The 22,225-nt window shown below is 46.8% G+C and overlaps 1 protein-coding gene across 5 annotated transcripts in view; it reads left to right on the top strand.

Moving 5' to 3' along the window:
- SVIL (supervillin) overlaps nucleotides 1–22,225 on the top strand; it is a 950,451-nt gene that overhangs the window by 340,571 nt on the left and 587,655 nt on the right. For all 5 annotated transcript variants that reach the window (XM_069648084.1, XM_069648081.1, XM_069648082.1 and 2 more), the window contains one exon: nucleotides 2,971–3,005. In XM_069648084.1, the coding sequence (XP_069504185.1) occupies nucleotides 2,971–3,005 (35 nt within the window). The remainder of the gene's footprint in view (nucleotides 1–2,970; nucleotides 3,006–22,225) is intronic.

The following is a 22,225-nucleotide window of genomic DNA, read 5'->3' as shown; positions in this document are numbered from 1 at the left end:
ACGCTGTTTTCAAGGAGATTGAGATTTCTTTACTATCCACTAACCCACAGGAATGCATGTCTCGCTGGTCTCACAGTTCTTTGCTTCTCCCTCGTTTGGCATCAGAAGATGAGGGCAAAATGTCTGTCTCTTACAGTCGCAGAGTGGCAGGGGTGGCCGTTCACCCTAAAGCAAGGTGCTTGTGTGGTCTAGTTTTAGGTGATCCAACTCCTTGACTGGTCAGACCTGACTTGTTTGATCAGATTTAAGCTTTTTGCCGTTTTGTGGGAGGCTTCAGCACATCTCATTGTAGCCTTTAAACTGAGCAGAGTGGTTTGTCAGGGTCGAAGCTGTTGGGCAACATTGGCTAAAGCCTAGACTTGCAACCAATATTATGGTGATATTAAATGCGATCATATTGGCACAAAGCAAATTGGAGAACCTTCTGCTCCCTTGGATTTTTGGTCACCTTATTTTATGAGACAAAGAAAAATTGAAACGTACATCCTGCGCATGACCATGTATGGGAGGCGACTTGCCTCAACATACTCGTAGATGGTCATTCTTTCCACCAGAAAAGGGCTACTGCTTTCAATACTACTGTTTACACACATGAACCATAACTGAGGTTTTTCTTCCTCATGGCACTTTGGCCCACAGCCTCCGTCCGTGTGAAGAGCCCTAGATCCTTCGATGCTACACTACCTTTGCCTTCTCATTGGTGTCTGAACCATTGGCAGTTCTTTCCAACATCACTAAGATGTTTGACTCCCTCTCTATCTCAACGTGGGGAGGCGTATCCTGGTTAAGGCAAGCTCCAAGATATTAATGGGTAACTGTAAATGAAACTAAAATATAATGGACTGATTTTACATTGAAATTAAAGCATACCTAGAAGATAAACCTTTTAAATGAGTTTTTGATTTTAGTTGTTTAGTAGAAGAGGAGATCTGTCTCCCTGCTACTTACGCCCAGCTCAACTAATGCCCACCATGATTTGCACATACTGTACCAGTTTCCATCCGAAAGTGTACTTAAGAAATGGGGGTAAACTTAGCTGTCGTCCATCATCCTCATGCTATAGACCATAGTGATGCTGGTCCAAAGAGTGTTTTTTATTTGTATTTTTGTTTGATTTTGCTAATTTTGCTTTCTCCATTTTCATAAATGTGTGTAGCGCTGTGCTTCCAATATTATACCTGCCCCGCCATTTCATTCCTGAAGAAAGCAAATCTGTGAGAAACCTTTTGCTCCGCTGCCCACCTGAAATACAGCTGAACAAGCGGGCAGAACACCATCAAATGATGAATGCCAGATATTTACCCTGGATCTTGACCTGAGACCCGTTGCAACTGTGAAAATGGAAGTTCTCCAAATGGTCAGCTTGTCTGAGAAAGGATGGTCTTCCAGACATGCACTTCCTCTGGTTATCATTATTTTTTCGATGGGTCAAGTCTTACTTATATTGGCGTGTGTCTGAGGGACAGAGTGTTCACTGAGCTATGATGCAAGAACTCCCAACTCAAATGTTCTGCTTCAAACTTTATGGGAACCTGTTCCATGTAAAGAAACTCAAACATGGCTGTACATTAGTTGGGCAAGCCAGCATTCTCTACACTAGATGGATTTCACTGGGGAGCTCTTTAGAGATTCTGCTTCCTCCTCCTGTCTGCTGAGGGCTGACCTCCTACACATCCGCTGACCTTGTGAGCAGACACTTCAGTTGTCCTTTTCTTGTGCTTGACAGCGTGATGAAGGCTGCCTTTTCCAAATATCCTGACTGACGCTCAACAAAGTCAAATTGGGATCTAGAGGAACCAGCTCATTCTGGACTTGAACCTGTTGACTGAGATAATAGAACTCTAGAGCCTTCAAGGCATTTCTGTTGAGGGATCTATTTCAGTAAAGGAAAAGGAAGAGAGCCTTTCACTCAGTTGTGTGTCTCACAGATGTTTCTACTCAAGAGAGCTCCAAAACGGCCCTTTTAGTTTTGTTTGCCTGTGCTCTGACATTCTCATTTAAAGCATGAGGGCAATCTGCTGCTTTATCCTCTGAGGCATTGCACATCCCATGAAATTACGCCTACGCCTATTCAAAAGCCCCCATTTCATGGGATTGTGTAAACGTTCCTTGCCTGAAGAGTTGGCATATTGTAATTTTTGGAGAAGAAGTGCCTAGATCATAAGACTGCATTAACACAAGCGCCTTGCTAGCTATATTGCCGAATGGTCTGAAACCAATAGATGGTTCACGTAAGACACCCAAATTTATTCTCTAGAAGGCACTGTCACTACATAATTATTCATTACAAATGTAGCAGTTATTGATCTGCAAATTGGGCAACCTGATTCTTCACTTGAACTGGCACTGGCTGTTGCGCAGCTCCTCGTGTCCCTTTTAAATGTTGCTTGGCATTCTATCCATGAGTGCGGACCCTTAGCAAATAATGTTCTAGCCGATGCTTACACAGGAGAACGCACACAGGTGTGACCTTGCCTTTTGAAATGTGTGGCCCATGCTTTGGAGGGTGTAGCTGTGTTGTGCAGTTTTAATTTAATTCCTTCTGCATAGTTATGCAGGGTCCCAGCATTGGAGGATGGGAGGTAAAGACCGGTTTCCCTAGGGCATAATTAAGGTACCAACCAAGTGTTATCGGGTAAGTAACTTGTTCTTACTAGACTCTTGCATTCGTATGCACCATGACCTGAAATAAATGTTCAATCAAGTGATACATCTTCATGATTTGTTGTGTGTAATGAGTGTTCTTTTAGGCCTGCCGCTGTCTTTGCTGTAATTGACTGAAGCTCTGGGCGCTCATGTTGGTTTCCATTTGTCTCTGCTAAGAATAGTCAAAATTGGAACCAAATGTTAGGACTTTACATTTGTGTCCCACTGTCCTTTTTCTGAATTTGAACGCATATTTTTGTATACAGCTTTGTTTCATTTAGTTGTCTAATTTGTGTTTTCATTTCATTTTGTGACATTCATTAGGTCCTCTGTGAGTCCAGAAGTGCCAACTGTTGAAGGCAAGTGTCGTTCTGCTCTGTTGTCCCCAAAAGCATTGTTTAGTGAAATGAACAATTTAAATGATTGGGTTATGTAACTCTTTAAGCATTCTGATTTGGGTACATTTGGAAAACATAACTTATTTATTGAAAATACATTAGAAGTGTTCAAATATGAGATTTATTGCATACTAAGTTCAACACTTATTAAATCACTCATAACTTGAACTCATAATATGTGCAACATCCTTGTGATTAGAACCACTTTTTCCTTTTCGTTTTTTTTTTTAACATTTACTAGCATAAATCCTTTAAAACCTTTCCTGAACACTTCTTGACACACGTTAAAAACCTCTGTTAAAAAAAATTGTACGTCTTTCAGCCTCTGCTTTGCCAAGAAGCCAATCCTGCTTGCCCGCTAATCTCGAGATCACTCTTGTAGACATTCTAGAATACCAACAGGATCCTGAAATACTCAGTGGAGGGCTGGTTATTGTATGCCAGTATCGTCCGCAGTCCTGTCTGTTACCCAACACTGCCTGCTTTTATGAAATAATCATTTTGGTCCTGCACTCCCAAGACTGGCTACTTTTTATTTTGCAACGGTTACTTTTCTTGTCAGGTGTTAATGTTTTAGGCACGTACTGGGGCGTTGTCTAACGCAGGAAAGCTGAGTGACATAGTTAATTATCCTGTCTTTAAAGAACTGACAAGGAATATAAGAATCCTTCATCTGCACACTTTACCCATCAACCCCTCCATTTATTAATCTAAGAAATCAGTGTAATTAGATTAATGAAATATCACCAAATATTCCATGTATTTCGATATTTAAAATCCAAATATCTTACTATGATCTAGTCCTACTTAGCATGCAAATAATGTGGTAAAATACCAGCCGTAGCAGGTACATGTATCATTTTACAAACTGTTTTGAGAAAGCCAATACGCTTTGTTTTGTATGGGCATTTTATAGTGCCATTTGCCCAGGTGCCCCCATTTACTCTAGTGCTTCAATCATGATTTATTGCGATTGTATGCCATTTTTATTGGCATCAAATATCCATGTTCTCTCCCAGTTTCCATGCAATGCCATTGAGTGCCTGGTTCTATGTGTATACAACAAACTCGGTCACTGACTTCCCTTTCCCGATCCCCATCTGCCGAATCGGAAGTGGTAACATGCCCCATTACCCCAAATATGCTCCCTCCGCAGTCATCTCCCTACCCTACTTAATGCAGGGACTCTGCCCGCGTAAACTCCTTTCTTCGACAGCACACCACCCTGTAACCCCACCATGTCCAGCATCCCATCTGTCCTAGTCTGCCAGTGCCGGGTGTCATTCCCATTGCTCCCACCCTCCCTTTCTAACCGCACCTGCCCGAAACCCTTCTACCCATTTACCTCATCCACTGCACCACAAAAAGGCCACACCTCTGCCTTGCCCCCATATCCTAGATCGACCCCTGTGCCTCGTCCAACACATGACTGGCTTTGACAACCTCTACAATCTCCGAGACACTCTTGAGAATGCCGCATTCGAAGTCCCACCATCTGTTTCCCTGAATCTTGCCAATCTGGAGTGGGCGAAGATGAGTAAACCAGTGTCCTTGTACTCGCACTATTGGGTGGGTATTTTGAAGCTTGGAAAGGTAGTGCAACTGAAACCTTTATGGCTGCAAGGGCACACCCTGCTCTTCCTCTGCCTATTGGAGCATGCACTTCACAGAATTCCATGCAGCTTTAATGCTGTTGCAACACCCACTACTGTACAGGAGGAGGGATGCATATAGCCCTAAATATTTGGCATGCAGTACTTAATCCATTTGATCTCTTCAGCCTACTACCATGTACAGAGCAACAGCTACTGTGCCACCAATTAGCCAAAACTAAAAATATGCTTTTATAGTTGGCTATTTCTTGAGTGGCTACAGAGCCCAGTCCATTGGAAAATGTTATCCGTTTTAGCCTTTGAGCATACCACATATAAACTTTTAATTCTTACATGTGTATTTGTTTTCCTGCTATGAAACCTAATTTAATATTGATAGAAATAAGATGCGAATATTCATGATCGGAGACCCCCTATTTTCTGAGACTTCATAAGAGCTTGCTGAAACAGGGTTTATTCTGCATAAATAGCTGGTTCATCAATCAGGTCCAAACCATTATGATCAATAATACCAAGATCTCCTCCTGGTAGGATCCCCACCACAAAAATTATGACATGTGCTTCTCTGGTTTCAGGCTTGATATTTTCATAAAGCGATACTAAGATATACAAAACTTGATTTATCTTCACCAAAAAGTCCTCTTGCGCCTCACCATTTTTTTGGTTTGATCTAAGTGATGGATCACAGAGGAACGCCTCATCTGGGGCAGAGGTGTGAGTAGACTCCATTGAAGTACATGAATCAAGCTTCCGTGTGTCAAATCTGGAGGGGTATCCATGAGACTGGCGTTACCGGTGAACATGGTAGGGAAACTGATGTATTTGTATTAAAGTCACATGTTGATGCTGGAGAATTATGATGGATCTGTGCTATTGCCAAGTTTACTCCCTTATTTTCAAATTCCGAGGTTAAAGCCACCTCAGATGATAATTTGACCTCGGGGGCAGTCCTTGGCACAAAAGATTTCCCAAGCCCGCACACAGCCGCCAACACTTTCACTGGGCAAAGAAAGTTATAATTTTTGTTTGAGTAGCCCTAATTCCTCCTTCCACACCTTTATGTAAAGGTGGAAGAGTGGTACAAACCCGAAGGGCACTCACTGCTGCCATGTGTACACCGGTCTCTTGCAAAGCTACAGTGTGTACTTCACCTGGAGACTGCGAAAGGGGGAGGCTGATGGCTGCAAGCATATCCGCATTAGAGATCTGGCTCTCAGACAGAACTGCTTTATTCCCGCTCCTCAGATCATACATAGAAGGCATAGACCGCTACACCCCAAATACGTTATTATACAAGAGTCTCGCACTACTGCAATTACACACTTGTAGCAGGCTGTAAATCCAGTCCGATTCAGTCAAGCAGTAAACGCGAGTAATTGCTTTAATTGCAGAAAACAATCCTCTCTATGATCTATTCTTTCCAATATACAGTGAACTGTGAGCCTTTTCCTGTCAGCAAGATGGCACACAATGTTGTTCCAAGTGTGAAGGCTCCACAAACAGTAGGTCTCTCACAAGGTTGAGCGAGACTTGGAGGTCTCCCTTAAAGCTCCAAAAGCACAAACTCCACAACGCTCCGCTTGCAGGAGGAGTGTTTATAAGCTGAAATGATTGCATTTGAGTACAGCTATGGAGAAATGGCATAGGAGGAGGGACACAGCTTGTAGGTGTTTGGTTATTTGCCCACCCATTGACTGCCCATGACCATGCTGGTCTTTATGGCCATTCCCACCCCTTCCTGCCCTCTGTCCCAAAACACATCCTCCCGGGAACTCTTTGAGCTACCTTTATCAATCCATCAATCCATCAATCCTTGTGCTCAAAGTTCAAGTCTGTGTTAGAAGAGGCACCTTGGTCCGCAGTCGTCAGTACTGCTGTGGAAGGCCGGTTCGCTGGCACTGGGGGTGTAGGCGGAACTGCTGTTGGCATGGGAAATGGAGAAAGCAAAGGCTGTGCAGGCAAGGCAGAGGAGGCGGTGTGGGAGGCAGCATCTCCTGGATTATGCCCATGAGGATGTTCCCCCATCTGTGGGGACCGCATAAAGGTCAGGAATTTGTCGAACAAATTATTCTTGCAAGCGGGCTGGGTGCGATCCTGCACTGGCACCGGTTGAGGTGGAGGAAAGTCCTGCTGTCTTCTCTCTCCTTGCGAGTACATGCCCTCCTGGTAACTTGGCTGACCCGAGAATGTCAGGTAGGACATGGACCACGTGACCAGAGACTACCTCACAAGTCTGCTTTATCTTCTCTACTGCCTTTCTTTAGGTCTCTGATGTGCTCTTTGCCTCTTCATTTTCTGCATGATTATCAGTTTTCTTTGCATCTACTGCCAGACCAGTCTTGTAGTGTACCATTGTTGGTGGAGGGGTTTCATCTTTGCTTTACCAGGACAAGAGCTCTAGCTTGACTTATTGCATCAGGATGTGGGCCTTGCCAGTCTCTGTGAATAGGTCACCTGGTCTCTCTGTATAACCCATCCATTTAACCTGGATTCCCCTAAGCGTTTGCTGCACTGGTGCATTATTCTCCTTTTCTCACGCCCTGTCTCAGCATGGCCTCATTTCCTGGGCCAACTCGGGTTGCTCCATCTTCTCCTGCTGGTCTTTCTCTTGCTATCTAGCATTTCTGGTGTCACCAACTCCGGGCCTGCTCTTTCTCCTTCTCATAGTTCTTTGCTACTGACATGCATTAATGGCTTGGTCAACGCAGGCTCTGCACTTTGTAATCTCCTCCTCTGTCCTGCAGGTGCATTGTAATAGTCCTCCTTGAATACTGTACAACCCCCCTTCCCCTTGCCTGCCAGTGCACATTCGAAATGTGGAGGTTGCTGCCTTATTTTGTACAGCTGTTTGTTTAGTTGATTGGCATAATAAGACCCCCGATGAGTGTGTCTGTTTCGCTCTAAACCTTCCGGATTGTGATTAGCATTTATCCTCCTAGCTCCACCTCCACCCTCTTATTAATAAAAATAATCTACTACTTCAGTGGGCTTAGTCTGATGGTAAGAGTTTGTAATCTGTAAACCGACATTGTCATTTAGTTGCCAATTCAGAATAGTTTAATTCTTTTTTGATTGCACTTGATTCTCTAGCGATAACCAATGTTAAGCCAGATTGAAGATAGTGGCGACCAGGTTTCATTCCCCCCACCCCTCCCGAACAGAAATGTCGCCCAACAAAAGGCATTTTATTTTTGCATAGCCTGAGTAAAATATGGTCCTGTTTCTTTGACTTTGTCGGTCCCCTCATGAACTGGCTCATCACTTGTTATACTCTGTGCTTTCATAAAGACACCCTATGCCTACGTCCCATCCCCTTTTCTCCATCCTGGATGGGCATCCCTCGCTAGGCACAGAACCAGTTTTCACCTGAAAAATAACAGTCCCTTTAAATGCATACGCACATGGCACTGGGAGCACGCGCCCCTGAGCCCAGTCCTATTTTCCGCATCGACGGGAACAGATCACTTTCACCTGCGCTCCTGGGTGAGGCCTTTTAATTCCATGCGCTTTCCCTAATCTTTTGTTTTTTCCAGTTTTCGGGTTGTGAACTGGTGCACGGTTCCTTCCCCAATCAAGATCTGCACGCTCTTTTCCTCCGGTGCCTCGGGGAAGACCATGGATGGGACTGCTGCTCGGCGTACAATGTCCTCACACCCAATCCCTAAGAAACGGGCTGGCGTGGTGGAGAGAGATGTTCTCCAGCACACTGCTGGAGAGCATTAAGGAGTACGTATGCAGGAAGACCATGAAGGTAAGCATACTCGTCTTAAAAGCACCCCGCAGGTGCGACTCCTTCCCAAGGAAGTCTCCGACGGGAGGGGTCAGTCAGACCCTTGCACCGGCAGCAAGAACACTGAGGCTCCTTTAGCTTACCAGCTTAACGGGCGAGAGGTCAAAGGTCCCTACCAGTTGGCACTACCGGCTTCATGGTTGAGGGCAATTTGCCTACCAGGCCCAAGCCTGAAGCGCAGGGCGTGCAACACTGATGCGTCCAGGCATGCAGGCCGAGCCCAGGCCCACCTCATCCACTGCACATGCGGAAGGCATGGACAAAATGGCGGCGCATGCTGACAAGATGGCACCGAGGACAGAAGCCCACCAACCTGGTGATGCGCAAAGACTAGAGCCTGGGGCTAGGGCAGATTGTGGTCCTATGACTCTGGTCACGTGGTCCATGTCCTTCCCAACATTCTCGGGTCAGCCAAGTTACGAGGAGGGCATGTACTCGCAAGGGGAGAGCAGACAGCAGGCCTTTACTCCACCTCAACCGGCGTCCGTGCAGGATCGCACCCAGCCCGCTTCCAAGAATAATTTGTTTGACAAATTCCTGACCCTCATGAGGCCCCCCACGGATGGGGAACATCCTCAAGGGCATAATCCAGGAGATGCTGCCTCCCAAACCGCAGCCTCAGCCTTGCCTGCACAGCCTTTGCTTTCTCCATTTCCCATGCTACCGGCAGTTCCGCCTACACCCCTAGTGCCAGCGACCTGGCCTTCTTCCAGGGCAGTACTGACTGCGGACCAAGGTCCCTCTTCTAACACAAATGACCAACACGACACTGATGAGGAGGATAAGCCTTCCTCCGCTAGGGCATTACATGGCAGGATTGCTAGGCTTGCTGACTACCTGGGCATTCCCCAACCACAGAGGGGGAGCCGCCAGAGTATGGGATACTGGATGAAGTGCTCACCATGAAAGCTGAGTCCACATTGGGCATAGATTTACAAAAGGACATGGAGGGCCTGGCCAAAAAGGGATGGCTCAAGCCCCATTCCACTCGGCCAACAAACAAGGTTTAACGCGAAGCCTACTGGAAGGTCTACTCAGACGTGGGACTTCACCTTAGGCAAACCAATGTGAACACCATCCTGGCAGCGGCTAACCAACGGCTATGGAGAGATAGACTTCTGGCCGGATATCCCTCTGATAAACGAGCCTCTTTTAAGGCGGGACTCGCGGAAGCAAAACCTGTAGTACAGGACATCATGGAGTCCACGGGGGTGCACTTAGATACTGCGAGCAGGGCTATCTGTGTGCAACAGACATGAGAAGGACGGCATGGCTCGAGGCAACTAGATTCAATCCTGATGTCCATTACAGGATACTAGACCTACCCTTTGAGGGTGGTGACTTGTTCCACTCCTCCACTCACGAGGAACGCGATAAGAAGAGCAGCTCACAGACCGCCAAGTCCCTGGCCGTTCTAATAAAGCCAGCAGCTAAGACCTTGACACAGGGCCACTCTTGTTTGAATAGAGGGCAATCTTTTTGCGGCTTCTGGTGCTGCCAGGACCAGGCAACTGGACAAGTCACCCAGCCAGCACAGGCGAAAACACCTGAAGTTGTCTCACAAGGGTTTTCAGTACCCCTCTGTCATCTGCCTCAAACCCAAAAAATCAATGACTGCTTCTCTTGTCCACAGCACCCCAGTCAGGGGGAAGGCTGGCCCCGCCCAGTCAAGCTTGGCGTTCACTGTTCGCGGACTCATGGGTGATTTTGGTGGTCTAATCGGGCTTTCCCCCCTTCCACCTGCCCCCCTCCTGCCTCACAGATCATGACTTCCTTAATCTTGGTGGAGATTCGTTCCCTGGTGAAGAGGGAGGCAGTGGAGGATTTTACTCTCCCTCGGCAGGGGCAGGGCCTTTACATCCGCATCTTTGCCATTCAAATGAAGAACCAGGCGGGCCTGCGAGTGGTCCTAGATCATTCCTTCCTCAATCTATACCTACCTCTGCAGAATTTCAAAATGATGATGCCAGCGCTTATAGCGGACACTCTAAGTGGGGGGGGGGGGCAGGACATGCTCCCTGGATCTGAAAGACACATTTGCATGTCCCCATAGTGCAGCACCATCGATCCTTCCTCAGGAACTCCGCGCTGAGGGTGTTCACAAGAGTGAACGCAGTGGCGGCTCTGCTCCGATCGGAGGGCCTCCATGTGTATCCATTCCTTGACGATTGGTTGGTCGGAGGGAGTCCCCGAAGTAGATCAGGCACTCCACCACCAGACTCATGCCTACACTCTACGAACTGGGGTTTTCAATCCACTTCAAGAAGTCGCAGCTCTGCCCTACACAAATTCTGTTTTTTCTGGAGCTGCTGTGGGACACTTATAAGCAGAGGGTGTTCCCCCACGTGGGAGAAGATGGAGGCGATCAAAGCTTCCGTTGCTCACTTCCTCAGCAGAGCAACTACGGCCTGGTGGTACCTACATCTGCTAGGAATACTGGCGGCATGCCTCCTGGCTATTCCTTACACCTGGCTGTGAATGGGGAGGCTGCAGCTTCATTTCTCTGCATCCTGGTATCAGGAGTCTGGTCATCGGGGAGCTCCAGTCACGATGCCTGCGTTCCTTCAGCAGGACCTAATGTGGTGGAGGCAGGACGTGAACCTCATGGGCAGACCATTCAGACCGCCTCTGACAGATCATACTAGGACTACAGACTCCTTCCTCCAGGGGTGCGCTGCTACCCTGGGGGCCCACTCAGTACATGGCCTCTAGTCTAGGACCGGAAATGATTGCCATTTTGGCTCGGCTTCAAGGCATTTCTGCCCTTAATCGGGAGCATTACGGTTTGCATTTGGACAGACAATTCTACCTGCATGTTTTACTTAAACAAGCAGGGACCACCATACGCCACCCCCCCACCCCCGCCTCCTATGCAGACTGCCCCTCAACATCTGGGATCGGGCTATCGAGCAGGACATCTGGATCTCAGCGGTCCATCTGCCGGGAGAATCGAACCTCGAGGTGGACATACTCATTCGGATGGGCTCCGACAATTATGAGTGGCAGCTGAACACTAGAGTCCTTCAGGAGATTTTCAGCAGCTGGGGTCACTCTATCATAGACCTTTTTGCGACTGAGAGCAATCACACTTGTGCAGTGGCCGGCCAGGTCTAGGTTCTCAGACCTGTGCCAGCTTTCTGCCCAACCAGAAGGCCCTCTTGCGCTCGTGGAGGCCCCACTCCTGGTGCCCCGGGGGGGGGGGCAGTGATTCACCCTTCCCTGGAGAGGCTAGCCCTAGCAGCCTGGTACCTGAGCAGGTGACTCTGCAACATCTTTAGCTTTCCCAGGACAACCTAGAGATCATCCAGAGAGCCAGGAGTCAGGCTACTCGAAAGCAGTACAAGACCAAATGGACCAGGTTCTGCTTCTGGGCGAAGGAAAACTTAATGGATCTGCTATCCTACACTCTGGACTAGGTGTCTTTTTCAGCATACTTCACCAGATCAGGGGTCCAGGTGGACACCTGCAGATCATGCCTAGCGGCCATTGGCGCATACAGGAACTCGGACGGGTTCTCTTTTTTTCCTTGGCTAATCCATTGGTGAAGACACAGCTAGTCAGGTTGACCAGACTTTACTTGACTGTTGGAAGCCCGCACTCAGTCTGGGATCTTAACATTTTCTTTGCGCCCTTGCACACCATTCGAGCCACAGTGTACATCAAATGGGGCTTACTTCAGCTCACGGAGTTAGCAAGATTCAGGCTCTGGTGACTTCCGAGCCCTACACCATCATCTGGACAAGGTTGTGCTCCGCACGCACCCCAAATTCCTATCAAAGGTGGTCTCCTCTTTCAACATTAACGAAGAAATTGTTTTCCCCAGCTTCTTTCCAAATCCCAAGGAAAACGCTGAGAAGGCTCTCCACTTTCTAGACATCCAATGAACTTTAAAATTCTATCTCGACAGGACCAAGGCCCTTCGCAAGACCTATTTGTCACATTTGGAGGCTCAAGGCCTGAAGAACAAGCGTGCAAGCCCTCAATAACCAGATGGATGACTGCCTCCATACAAGAGGCATACAGGGCTCGACGCAAGGAGTCTCCTACGGGCAGTCACACTCACTCTGTAAGAGCCAAAGCAGTGGCTGTTGCCTTTCAGTTGCGTCCTGTGGCAAGTAATTAGCAGAGCTGCAACATGGGCCACTCCATCGGCCTTCTGCAATCACTGTGGTCTGGATAACTGGGCTGACGCAAGGTGTTTGGCCAGGCTGTCCTGCATAATCTGTTTGCATAGAATTTCAAGCTCTCCTCCCAGGGCGTTTTCATGAGTTTAAGGTCACCCATACAGGATGGAGGAAAGGTGACCGGCAGGGACGTCATTTCAACAAAATCCCAGGGGTAGCAGAAGTGACATCAAAAGATCCTTGACCTCTGATAACATCACCGGAAGTGATGTCATTTGACCCCACCCCAAGCAACATCATGGGAAGAGATCACACACACAACCTTTCACCCATTGACAAAACAGGAAGTGGCATCACTGTAATACGATATACATTTCATACAAGAATGGATCACCATATGTAGTGTTAATATCAGTGTGTATAGGCCCATTTTACCAAATTACTGTGACTGTAAGCATATGTCCAAGTCCAAACGATGCCATGCAATCGAAAAAAAATACATGTGGCTGTTGCATGAAATTAAATAAGGTGTGTCAACCCTTAGAAACTGAGCCAGAACCAAGCAAATTTCCAGTCATTCCTTGTCGCGATATGCAAAAAAGAACACAGATTTTCGCAGTTTATATATATATGTACAGGTGTTGGAAGTTTTCTGATGTATTACATATGTGAAAAATGATGCGACGCAGGAGATTATTCTCTTATGTCTAGTAAACTAAAATTAAGTGCACGACCTGCAAACCCAAGTATGTGTGCATTAATAAAGTATACTTGGGTACTACATTTTGGCACTATTATGTGGACTACTTTATGGGGGAACCTACTGGTACTAGCTGCTTAACATTTGGAGATTTATTTACACAAACCTGCTTTATATTGATTAAATATGTTGCAACGCAATACACAGGGGGAAAGCATTTCACAGGAAATTTGTGCAGGAATAATACAGAATTCTTCATGTACCACTTTTTGTACCTTAAGTATAAATAGTTCCTGATTTATAGTAACATATTTTTGTATCAGGTATCTCCCTCAATGAACTTAGTGCATGTGTGCCTCCTGTACTGTGCTGAGAGTAGGTAGGTGTGTGACGGGAAGAAGCTTGCAGGGGGTGTGTCTGTCATTTTGGACCAAACCCATCTCCAGCAAAAAGACAGAAGAGGCTCCTCTGGAAGAATCAGGAAGAAATCGCCTCATCCCAGCAACAGCAGGGACAATAGCAGAGAGACCAATGCACATGTTTGAACACTTTTTCCAGAACCAGTGATGGACTAATCAATCAGGTGACATAAGCGTGCGTCATTCATTATTGTTTTTAGCTTCACTTTCTGTCTGGAACTTGGCATCCAGTGAGCATCTTGGATTGGCCACTGACATCCCTTCCAGAGGACATCTTGGATCTGAGACATCACTTCCTGTGGCACTTTTTCCAGAACCACCGTCTTCAATGGTTCCCTCATGACTTTCTTGGCCTTGGTATAAGGGGCTGCATAACTGATAATTTCATATCTGATAACTGCATTCATGGCATCCCAAAGCACCTCCTGTGAAGGATCCCCATTTTACCTTTGAAATAGTTGTCTGTAGATTGTACTGCCACTGAACGATTAATAGGGTCTTTAAGTATGGGATCGTAGAACTTCCATTCCAGGTTAACTATAGGCTGTGTTTGGCAGAAATGCTTCACATTTTATATTCATGCTCCAAACTTGCTTCATACTGGGAGGGAGTGTGCCATAGTCTTCTAGATGTTAGTAACCTGAAGATGCAGCTGTCTCCACGGGCTTTATTGGGAAGCTTCCTGAACACAAGTGTAGGATTTTGAATTTGGGATTACTGTTAGCTAGAATGCACATACTGATGCATTGGAAACTGAAGTGGCCTCCCAAGACCAGAGATTAGTTGAAGGATGTGGTATGGGCAAATAATATGAAGGAGGTACATATGTCTTTATTACCGACTAGGTGTATCCTCAAGCACATTCGTCAATACCTCAAGGACAATACGAAATCAGAGGATGAAGAGAATCTGGAGCAGGTGGGTAATTCAGGCACAAGTGTTACTTAACAACACACTGGTCGAGGTTATAGGCTTATATACACATGTATTTGTTTGTGATATTGTTTATTTGATTGCTATCACCAAGTGTGTTAAGTAAATAAAACATGTTTAAAAGTAGGGGCTGTGTTTTGGTGCCATGTAGAGAGGATGTTCCATTTGTATGATCTGACAACACCATTGGCCCGATCATAATTTCAGAGGTATGTAGTATCAGTGAGGATAGGAATAAGACCGATTCAATGCGAGAACATCATTTACACACATGAGAGAAATGGATGTATTACCTCACATTGCCATGTAAAAATCACCAGGCCTCAATGAGACCCACATTTTTCAGAGCCCTCATCAATGCTTTAGCATTCTGATAATCGAATTCAGTTGGTGGAAGTGTTTTATCTACAGTAAGGTCTGACACTAAATTAAAATCTCCACCTACGAAGACCTCCCCCTCCTTAAAAGCACAAGGAGGATCTCAGCGAGAAATTCATATTAACAGGGGGTGGAGGGGTTACAATGAGGTAAAGGTCATTAGAATCCAAATAGAGTAACTTTTCAGGAATAAACAAGAGCTTTGGTATCGTTCAAGACTACCAGTTCTGCAAACGAGGTGTCCCTGGAGATTGAAATAGCTGTACCTCTTTGTTTCTCATTAGATGTGTTAAAAAATTGCTAAGCACATCCTCCATGGTGTATCCTCCACTCTTCGTGGGGAAGATGTTTTTCTAAGACATGGCTAGATTGGTGTCTAGCGTTTGTAATATATTCAAAAGCAATATCCTCGTACCTGGGGAGCTCAATCCCTGAAAGTCAAGGGTTAAGATTTCAAAGGTATGCATTTATAAAAACCAACCTTCCCTCCTAGGATCTGTGCACACACTCATATAAATGACCTATTAACTGATGCAACCATCTGCAAGAAATGTTCGTCCCAGTGGTATAAACCACATCTACCCCCATTGCACTACAAAAAGCTTGCCATAACAAGTGAGTTGAAGCCAGGTTAAGGCTTGTTCAAGCCAGTCGCCTTTCATGACTTGAAAGAACTATTTCGGCTACACCTGATCCAATCTGCTACACACTGTCATTAATTATTTCAACGTAATGGCATCGGCAGCCTCCAAAGTATGAACAATGCCACCGTTTGAAACATACCTGCATTCCCAACCATTATAACATTGTAGGAAGAGGTAACAAAGCTACCAGAAACCATTAACCTCAAGGTAAATCTGTCTTGGAGCAACAGTTAAGCCAAATGCAAAAGCCTCCATCCTCATAAGTGAAGAAGTAGTCTTGGTGTCTGATAATTGACTTCTCTTCCTTCGCCTTACTTTCCTCCTCCCACTTGGTCTCCCAGCCCTAAACCAACTCCTAGAATGTGGTGATCACTCTCTGGAAGGAAGCCTTGCACTATTTTAGAGGTCCAGTGAAGAATCACAGGCATCTGGAGTCATGACCTGCGTCATTTCTTTCATAGTTGAGTCAAACACAAAATGTACTGCACATGGGAACCCTCACCTGAAGTAGTGGAGGCCAAATCTTGTAGCAGAATACACTTCTCCTATATCCTGGAATAATGCACTCTTATGAGTACACCAGGAATTCATTATTTTAATGTTGCACTGTAAAATATACACAATGTGTCTGGTCCAGCTCTATGTCGCTCTCACCTGGCACTTTAAGAAGGTGCTTGAAAAGGTCCCATACATACTCCTTTACATCTGAGTCATCAAATGTCGAACTACACGCATGCAGCTACTATTCCTCATCAGTCTAGTTTCTGCATCTTCACTGATTTATTTGTAGCGCCGATCACAGCAATTCCAGTACGTCCACTCTGTTGGCGAATGAGAAAGGTCATGTCCTTGATCGCATGTGGAATTGTACAACTCGTCAATATGTGCTTCTGCAATGTCTATGCATGTATCCACAGTTGCAATTTTCTGTGCCTTGTGGGCCACAATTTCCTGGATTTCTTTCTTAATTTCTGACTGCATCTGTAATATATCAATTTTTGTAGCTGGTTCAGGTCAGTTATGTCCCTGTCTCCCTCGGGTTTGCATGAATGTGGCCTTCTGACAGCATCGTTCATTTCTTCACTTTATCATCACATCATGGCTAACATATTGCCTCCTTTGAATCCTTTAGATGTTTTGGCTGCCATGATGTGTGAAAGCAAAAGTCTGTCACAACTTACTTTAAGGGTGCAGAGAGGTTAAATGCCTTCTCGTGACTGTCTCAGGAGCTAGCAGGATATGGGAGCTGTTGGTAATGTTTTAGAAAATAATCAAGTTCACACCAAAGTGCTTGACAATCGTGAAACCAGAGTTAATGGGTGTAATAATTCATAGTCTCAATAATCTGCTTCCACCATATGAGTGCCACCCAGTAGCACAGAGTATATGGGGGTTATCAAGGTTTGCGAGGAGCGACAACAATATGGCGGTAATGCTATTACCACCACATTACCATTCCGCCCAATCCCGAGTTTGGGCGGAAAGTGGAAGATTTGCCTCCTTTTTACTGGAGGTAAATCTTGGTACTTTCTGCCCATTTGTGGCTCCAATGGACGCAATCAGAATTTGGATTTATAGCGCTCCCCCCCCCCCCCCGCGCACAACTCTGGATCAGCGCTAATAGCACCAGACCGAGTTGCAGTAACGCAATTTGCTTTGGCGGTAGCCTGGCGGATTTGCCGCCGGGATAACGCCAATGTTGTGATAGTGCCCAATGACAGTTTACTCTCCCCTTCAACTGCCACATAGAGAAGCGCCTTTAATCTGGGAGCTGCTAACGCTCAATGGGGGGGGTGTCTTAATGTCCCAACAACTACTCCATAAGTGAGTGCAAAGGTACATTATAAGGAATTCAAGTTCAAATGTATGCGATCAGTGCTATGATGGTATTATGTATTTCCGGCGAGAAACACCAGCACTCTGAGTCTCTTTGAGGCGTACAAAACTGCAATGTTCTGAAGCCCAAAAGGGTACACTTCAGTGCACCGCAATCAGCTCATGCTAACAGAGCTGGCCTTAGGTTTGGCAGCGCCCTTGTGACACAAAATTTGGCACCCCCACACTTCCAAGAAGGCGCAGCCAGCATCAGCAAGGGAGCTTTTCACTTAAATGAAGTGGTGCCAGTCCCTAGTTTCGGAGGGCTTAAGCTTCCCACTTTGTGGAGGTTGCAGAAAGAAAGTAGCACTCGGCCTTGATGTCTGTGTGCTAAGCCCTCGAGTCCATTCGTAAATGGGTGCTACCAAGATCCTGTCACATTTCTAACCTGGGATAGCAGAATATTTACATGTAAACATTCATTAGCGTGGCAGCAGCACAGGGACGTCATTTCACCAAAATGCTAGGGATAGCGGAAGTGACATCACATGACCCTTGACCCCCTGGTGACATCACAGGAAGTGATGTCATTTTACCCCACCCCGAAGTGATATTGCGGGATGCGATGGAACGTGACCTTTCACCCGTTGACAAAACTGGAAGTGCTATCACATAGCATTGTACACTACAAAAAATATGTAGCATTGTACACTACAAAAATATGGTTACAATATCACTATAATGTGATGTACATTTCATACAAGAATGGATCGCCATATGTATCGTTAAGATCAGTGTGTGTAGGCCCATATTACCAAATCACTGTGAATGCAAGCAGACATCCATGACCAAATGATGATGCGTTATTATATAGCACTTATGCTTAAGCGCTTTATATAGAAAAAATATACACCCAATATCACCCAACCTGTGTTGGTACTCATTTATCGACCTCAGAAGGATGAAAGGCTGAGTTGAGGTGTTTAAGAACAGACTAAATCAGTGACTCGCCTCCTGCAGTGTGCCTCAAATAAACCTTTAATGAGTCTAGCAATTATTGTATAGAATTCCAGAAAGACACATTATTTGGTATTCCTAATCTTTCTTATTTAGGGTCAGTGCTGAAAGTGTTAGACTTGTGGCACTCCTGTTCTTTTTTTTTTTTATTTATTTATTTTTTTTAAGGGGCTTTAACAAGAAAGCCAGCCACTCCAGAACTAAAGAGCCACATGGTGTTGGCCACAGCCCATGAGCTTGCATTACAAAAAGTCTTTTTTTTTTTTCTAGAGGTCGCAAGGGAGACCGCAGAGGTCGCAGTTGCGACCTCTGGCGACCCCTAAATGACATCCTTGGTGACCGGACGTACAAGTAATTAAGTGCTCCTAGTCCGTAGTCCCTTTTCCTCCATACGTCCCACCATCCTTCCACCTAAATAAGAGCAGTGAGGTTGGACAGATCAAGACAACTGATGCGTCAAAGGGGACTGAGGTGTGGCGCTGGTGGGCAAGGTTAGGGGAGCGTATGCTCCAAGGGCCACGCCCCGAGCGGGTGTACATTTAAAGGGAAATTGTTATTTTTCTGGTGAAAAATGGTTCAGCTCCCGTATACAGGATGGAGGAAAGGGAACTATTGACTGAGTATGTACAGATAAGGAGACCAAAAGGGCAGGGGGGACAAACCTACTATGCCTTGTAAGTGTTCAGAACATGCAAGTGCAGGTGGAAGATGGGGGGAGGGGTAACGGATAGGTGCTGTGGTGCTAAGGAGAAGTGCTAGAAAGGAAGAGCGTAAATGCAAACCTCCCATGGGAAGGGAAAGCCAAGTAAGTGCAGTGAATAGGCAGTGGCTGGGATGAGCGATGTGGGAGGGTCAGGGCCCGGAGGGTGCCTAAGGGCCCTGCACATCAGTTATGCTACTGTGTGATTAGCAGGGGAGAGAGGAGGAGAAGGAAGAGGTAAAGCGAAAGGTCTTGACGCCTTTCCGGAACTCGAGGAAGTCCCGCTCAAGCCGCAGAGGAAGAGAGGGAGGCTGTTACAAAGGAGGGAGCCCGCTGAGGAAATTGATCGCCCACCAGCTCTCTGTTCAGCAAACCACTTCACACGCAGGGAGTTGGCGCCAGAGGAACGCATGAGTTTAGAAGGGGAGTATTTAGTCAGGAAGCGTTGAAGTTAGAGTGGTCCCTGGCCCCAGAAAGCCTTGCGGGTGAAACAGGGATTTGAATTTAATCCGTGCCTAGACCGGGAGCCAGTGAAGGCTTTGTATGGCAGGAGAGATGCAGTCTCTGGGCTTGAGGCCAAGGGTAAGTCTTGCTGCCCTATTCTGGGTTAGATGGAGGGGGTCGCAGGGTAGACGGAGGAAGATTGATGAGGCTATTGAAATAGTCTAGCCTGGAGAGAATCAGAGCATGGGTAACGTTGAGTTTCTGGTGGAAGTTAAGGAAGGGGGACTTCTTGACAAGACAATGTCCTGAATGTAGGGGATGAATGAGAGGGAGGGATCGAAGATGACTTCGAGATTTCTGGCTACAGAGGAGGGAGTTAGGGGGACCCATAGAGGAAGGTCAGAGTGAGTTGAAGAAATGGGGTGCAGGGGACCCAATAGGGAGAATCTCAGTTTAGCTGCATTGAGGCAGCGGTCATTAGCAATGCACCAGGCCTGGATGGCAGAGAGGCAGTCAGGGATGAGTGAAGGTGCAACGGTGTCAGTAGGAAGTTTGAAGAAGAGTTGTGTGTCGTCAGCATAGCACTGGAAGTTGGAGGAGCAGGAGGAAATGGGACGTGCCAGTAGAGAAAGGTAAATGTTAAAGAGCCAGGTCGACAGACGGGAGTCCTGTGGGATGCCACAAGTGGAAGAAGTAGGGGAGGAGAAAGGGCCCAGAATGGTGATGGTCAACTGTCCATGTGGAAGGAGGTGAGCCAGTACAGTGCCCGAGCCGAGATACCAAGGGTATCGTGGAGCTGTTTTTTGAGGATGGAGTGGTTCGCTGTGTCAAAAGCCAAAGAGAGATCAAGGAGGATGAGGACAGTAGGGGCGTTGGCATCAAGGGATGCAAGCAGATCTTCACAGGTGTTCAGAAGAGCAGGTTCCGTGCCTCTGGATGCTCGGAATCCAGACTGGTGGTTGTGTAGACCGCCAACAAGTTCGTTTTGAGTTCAGGGAAGGCCAACTTCTCAAGCAATTTCCCCAGGAAAGGGGTGATGGAAATGGGGCGGTAGTTGGCTGGGCAGGAAGGGTCTGAAGAGGGTTTTTGAAGGAAGGGGTACACAAGCGAGTGCTTGAGGGAGGATGAAAAAGAACCAGTAGCAAAGGAGTGGTTGCAGAGATCAGCAAGATCCGGGGAGAGCATGGAGATGTTGTCCTTAATGGTTCTGGAAGAACATGGGGCAACCTGTTTGGATGAGACCTTCATGCAGTTGACAACTCTGGTGACTTCTTCAGGGGAGACTGGAGCGAAGGAGGTTAAGGGGTAAGGAGCATGGATGGTAAGTGGATAGAGGGGAGAATGTTGAGATGGACGAGGGCGTGACGAGGCTGTTGAGTATGTCTTGGGTTTTGGAAATGGAGTGGCGAGTGAATTGCATAGGGCCTGTGAAGGGGTAGAAGATGCTGCGGACGGGTTGGCAAGTTCCCTGCAGATTCTGAATGCCGGGTTGTTGGAAACATTGGACACTCGTGCCTGAATGTGGGCTCTTTCTTTTGGCATGGATGGAGCGTCAGCAGTGTCTCTGGGACAGCCGGCAGGCCAGTTTGTCAGAGGATGCACTTGAGGTATGCCACTTCCTTTCTGCAGCCCTGCACATATGTTTTTGGCCTGCAAGTTCAGAGTCGTACCAGATTTTCTGCTTGGAGGAAAGTTTCAGGCAGATCCTCATGACTGGGGCAAGAATGTCAAGGGTGTTGGTAATGGACAGATGGAGGTTGTTGAGCGCAGAATCAGTGGTAGTCTGTACTTGTAGGCGAGGGGGAGTGAAAGTGGAACAGAAGGCAGCACAGCTGACCCTAGTTTCATCGGACGGATGTTCGTGAACGAGGTTGGCGGAGCTTTGAGGAGTTGTCACAGGCCCATATGGACTCAGATGAGTAGAGAGAGTGGTCGGACCATGAGAGAGGGGCGACCAGGGGAGAAGGAGTAAGGTTCGAATGGATGATGGCGTCAGAGGGGAGAAAGTGGGAAAGGGAGGAACAGAGGTCATTGAAGAGGGATGTTGCTGTGCAAGGGGAGTCTACATGGAAGTTGAAGTCATCTAGTACTAGCAGGTTGGATGTGTTGGAGAGTAGGGAGGAACAGAAATCTGCCCACTTGGAGAGGAAGAGAGAAGTGACTGGGGGCCGGTAGATGGTAGCAATGTCAAGGTGCTGGAAGGAGACTGACCAATTTGCATACTAGGCACTCAAAGGATGAATAAGGCTGAGTGGGTAGGATGGAAGAAGGAATCCACTCAGGGAAGATTAAGGCAACTGAGCTGGCATTGAACCAGGTTTCAGTGAGTGCAAGTATGTCCAGATCGGTGTCTTCAAGGAGAAGGCAGATGTCGGCAGAGTGTTTGATGGCAGAGCGCGAATTGAGGGTCACCAGGTGGGGATGCTCAGTGCCTTTGAATGTTTTTTTTGAGGTGGAGGGTGAGGGCGAGAGTTTTCTGTCCGAAGAGGTGGGGCAGGGGAGTTGGAGGGGGGGCTGGGGGAAGGAAGGAAGGAAGGAAATTGATGAGATGGCAGGATCCAGTCAAAGAGAAAGTTGGCCTGCGGGCCTTGAATCAGGGTTGTG

The sequence above is a fragment of the Ambystoma mexicanum genome, chromosome 2q (assembly GCF_040938575.1).
Source record: "Ambystoma mexicanum isolate Mex_15411 chromosome 2q, UKY_AmexF1_1, whole genome shotgun sequence".
Taxonomy (NCBI): Eukaryota; Metazoa; Chordata; class Amphibia; order Caudata; family Ambystomatidae; genus Ambystoma; species Ambystoma mexicanum.
The sequence above is the reverse complement of the archived record's forward strand: the minus strand, read 5'-3'. Positions and strand labels throughout refer to the sequence as shown.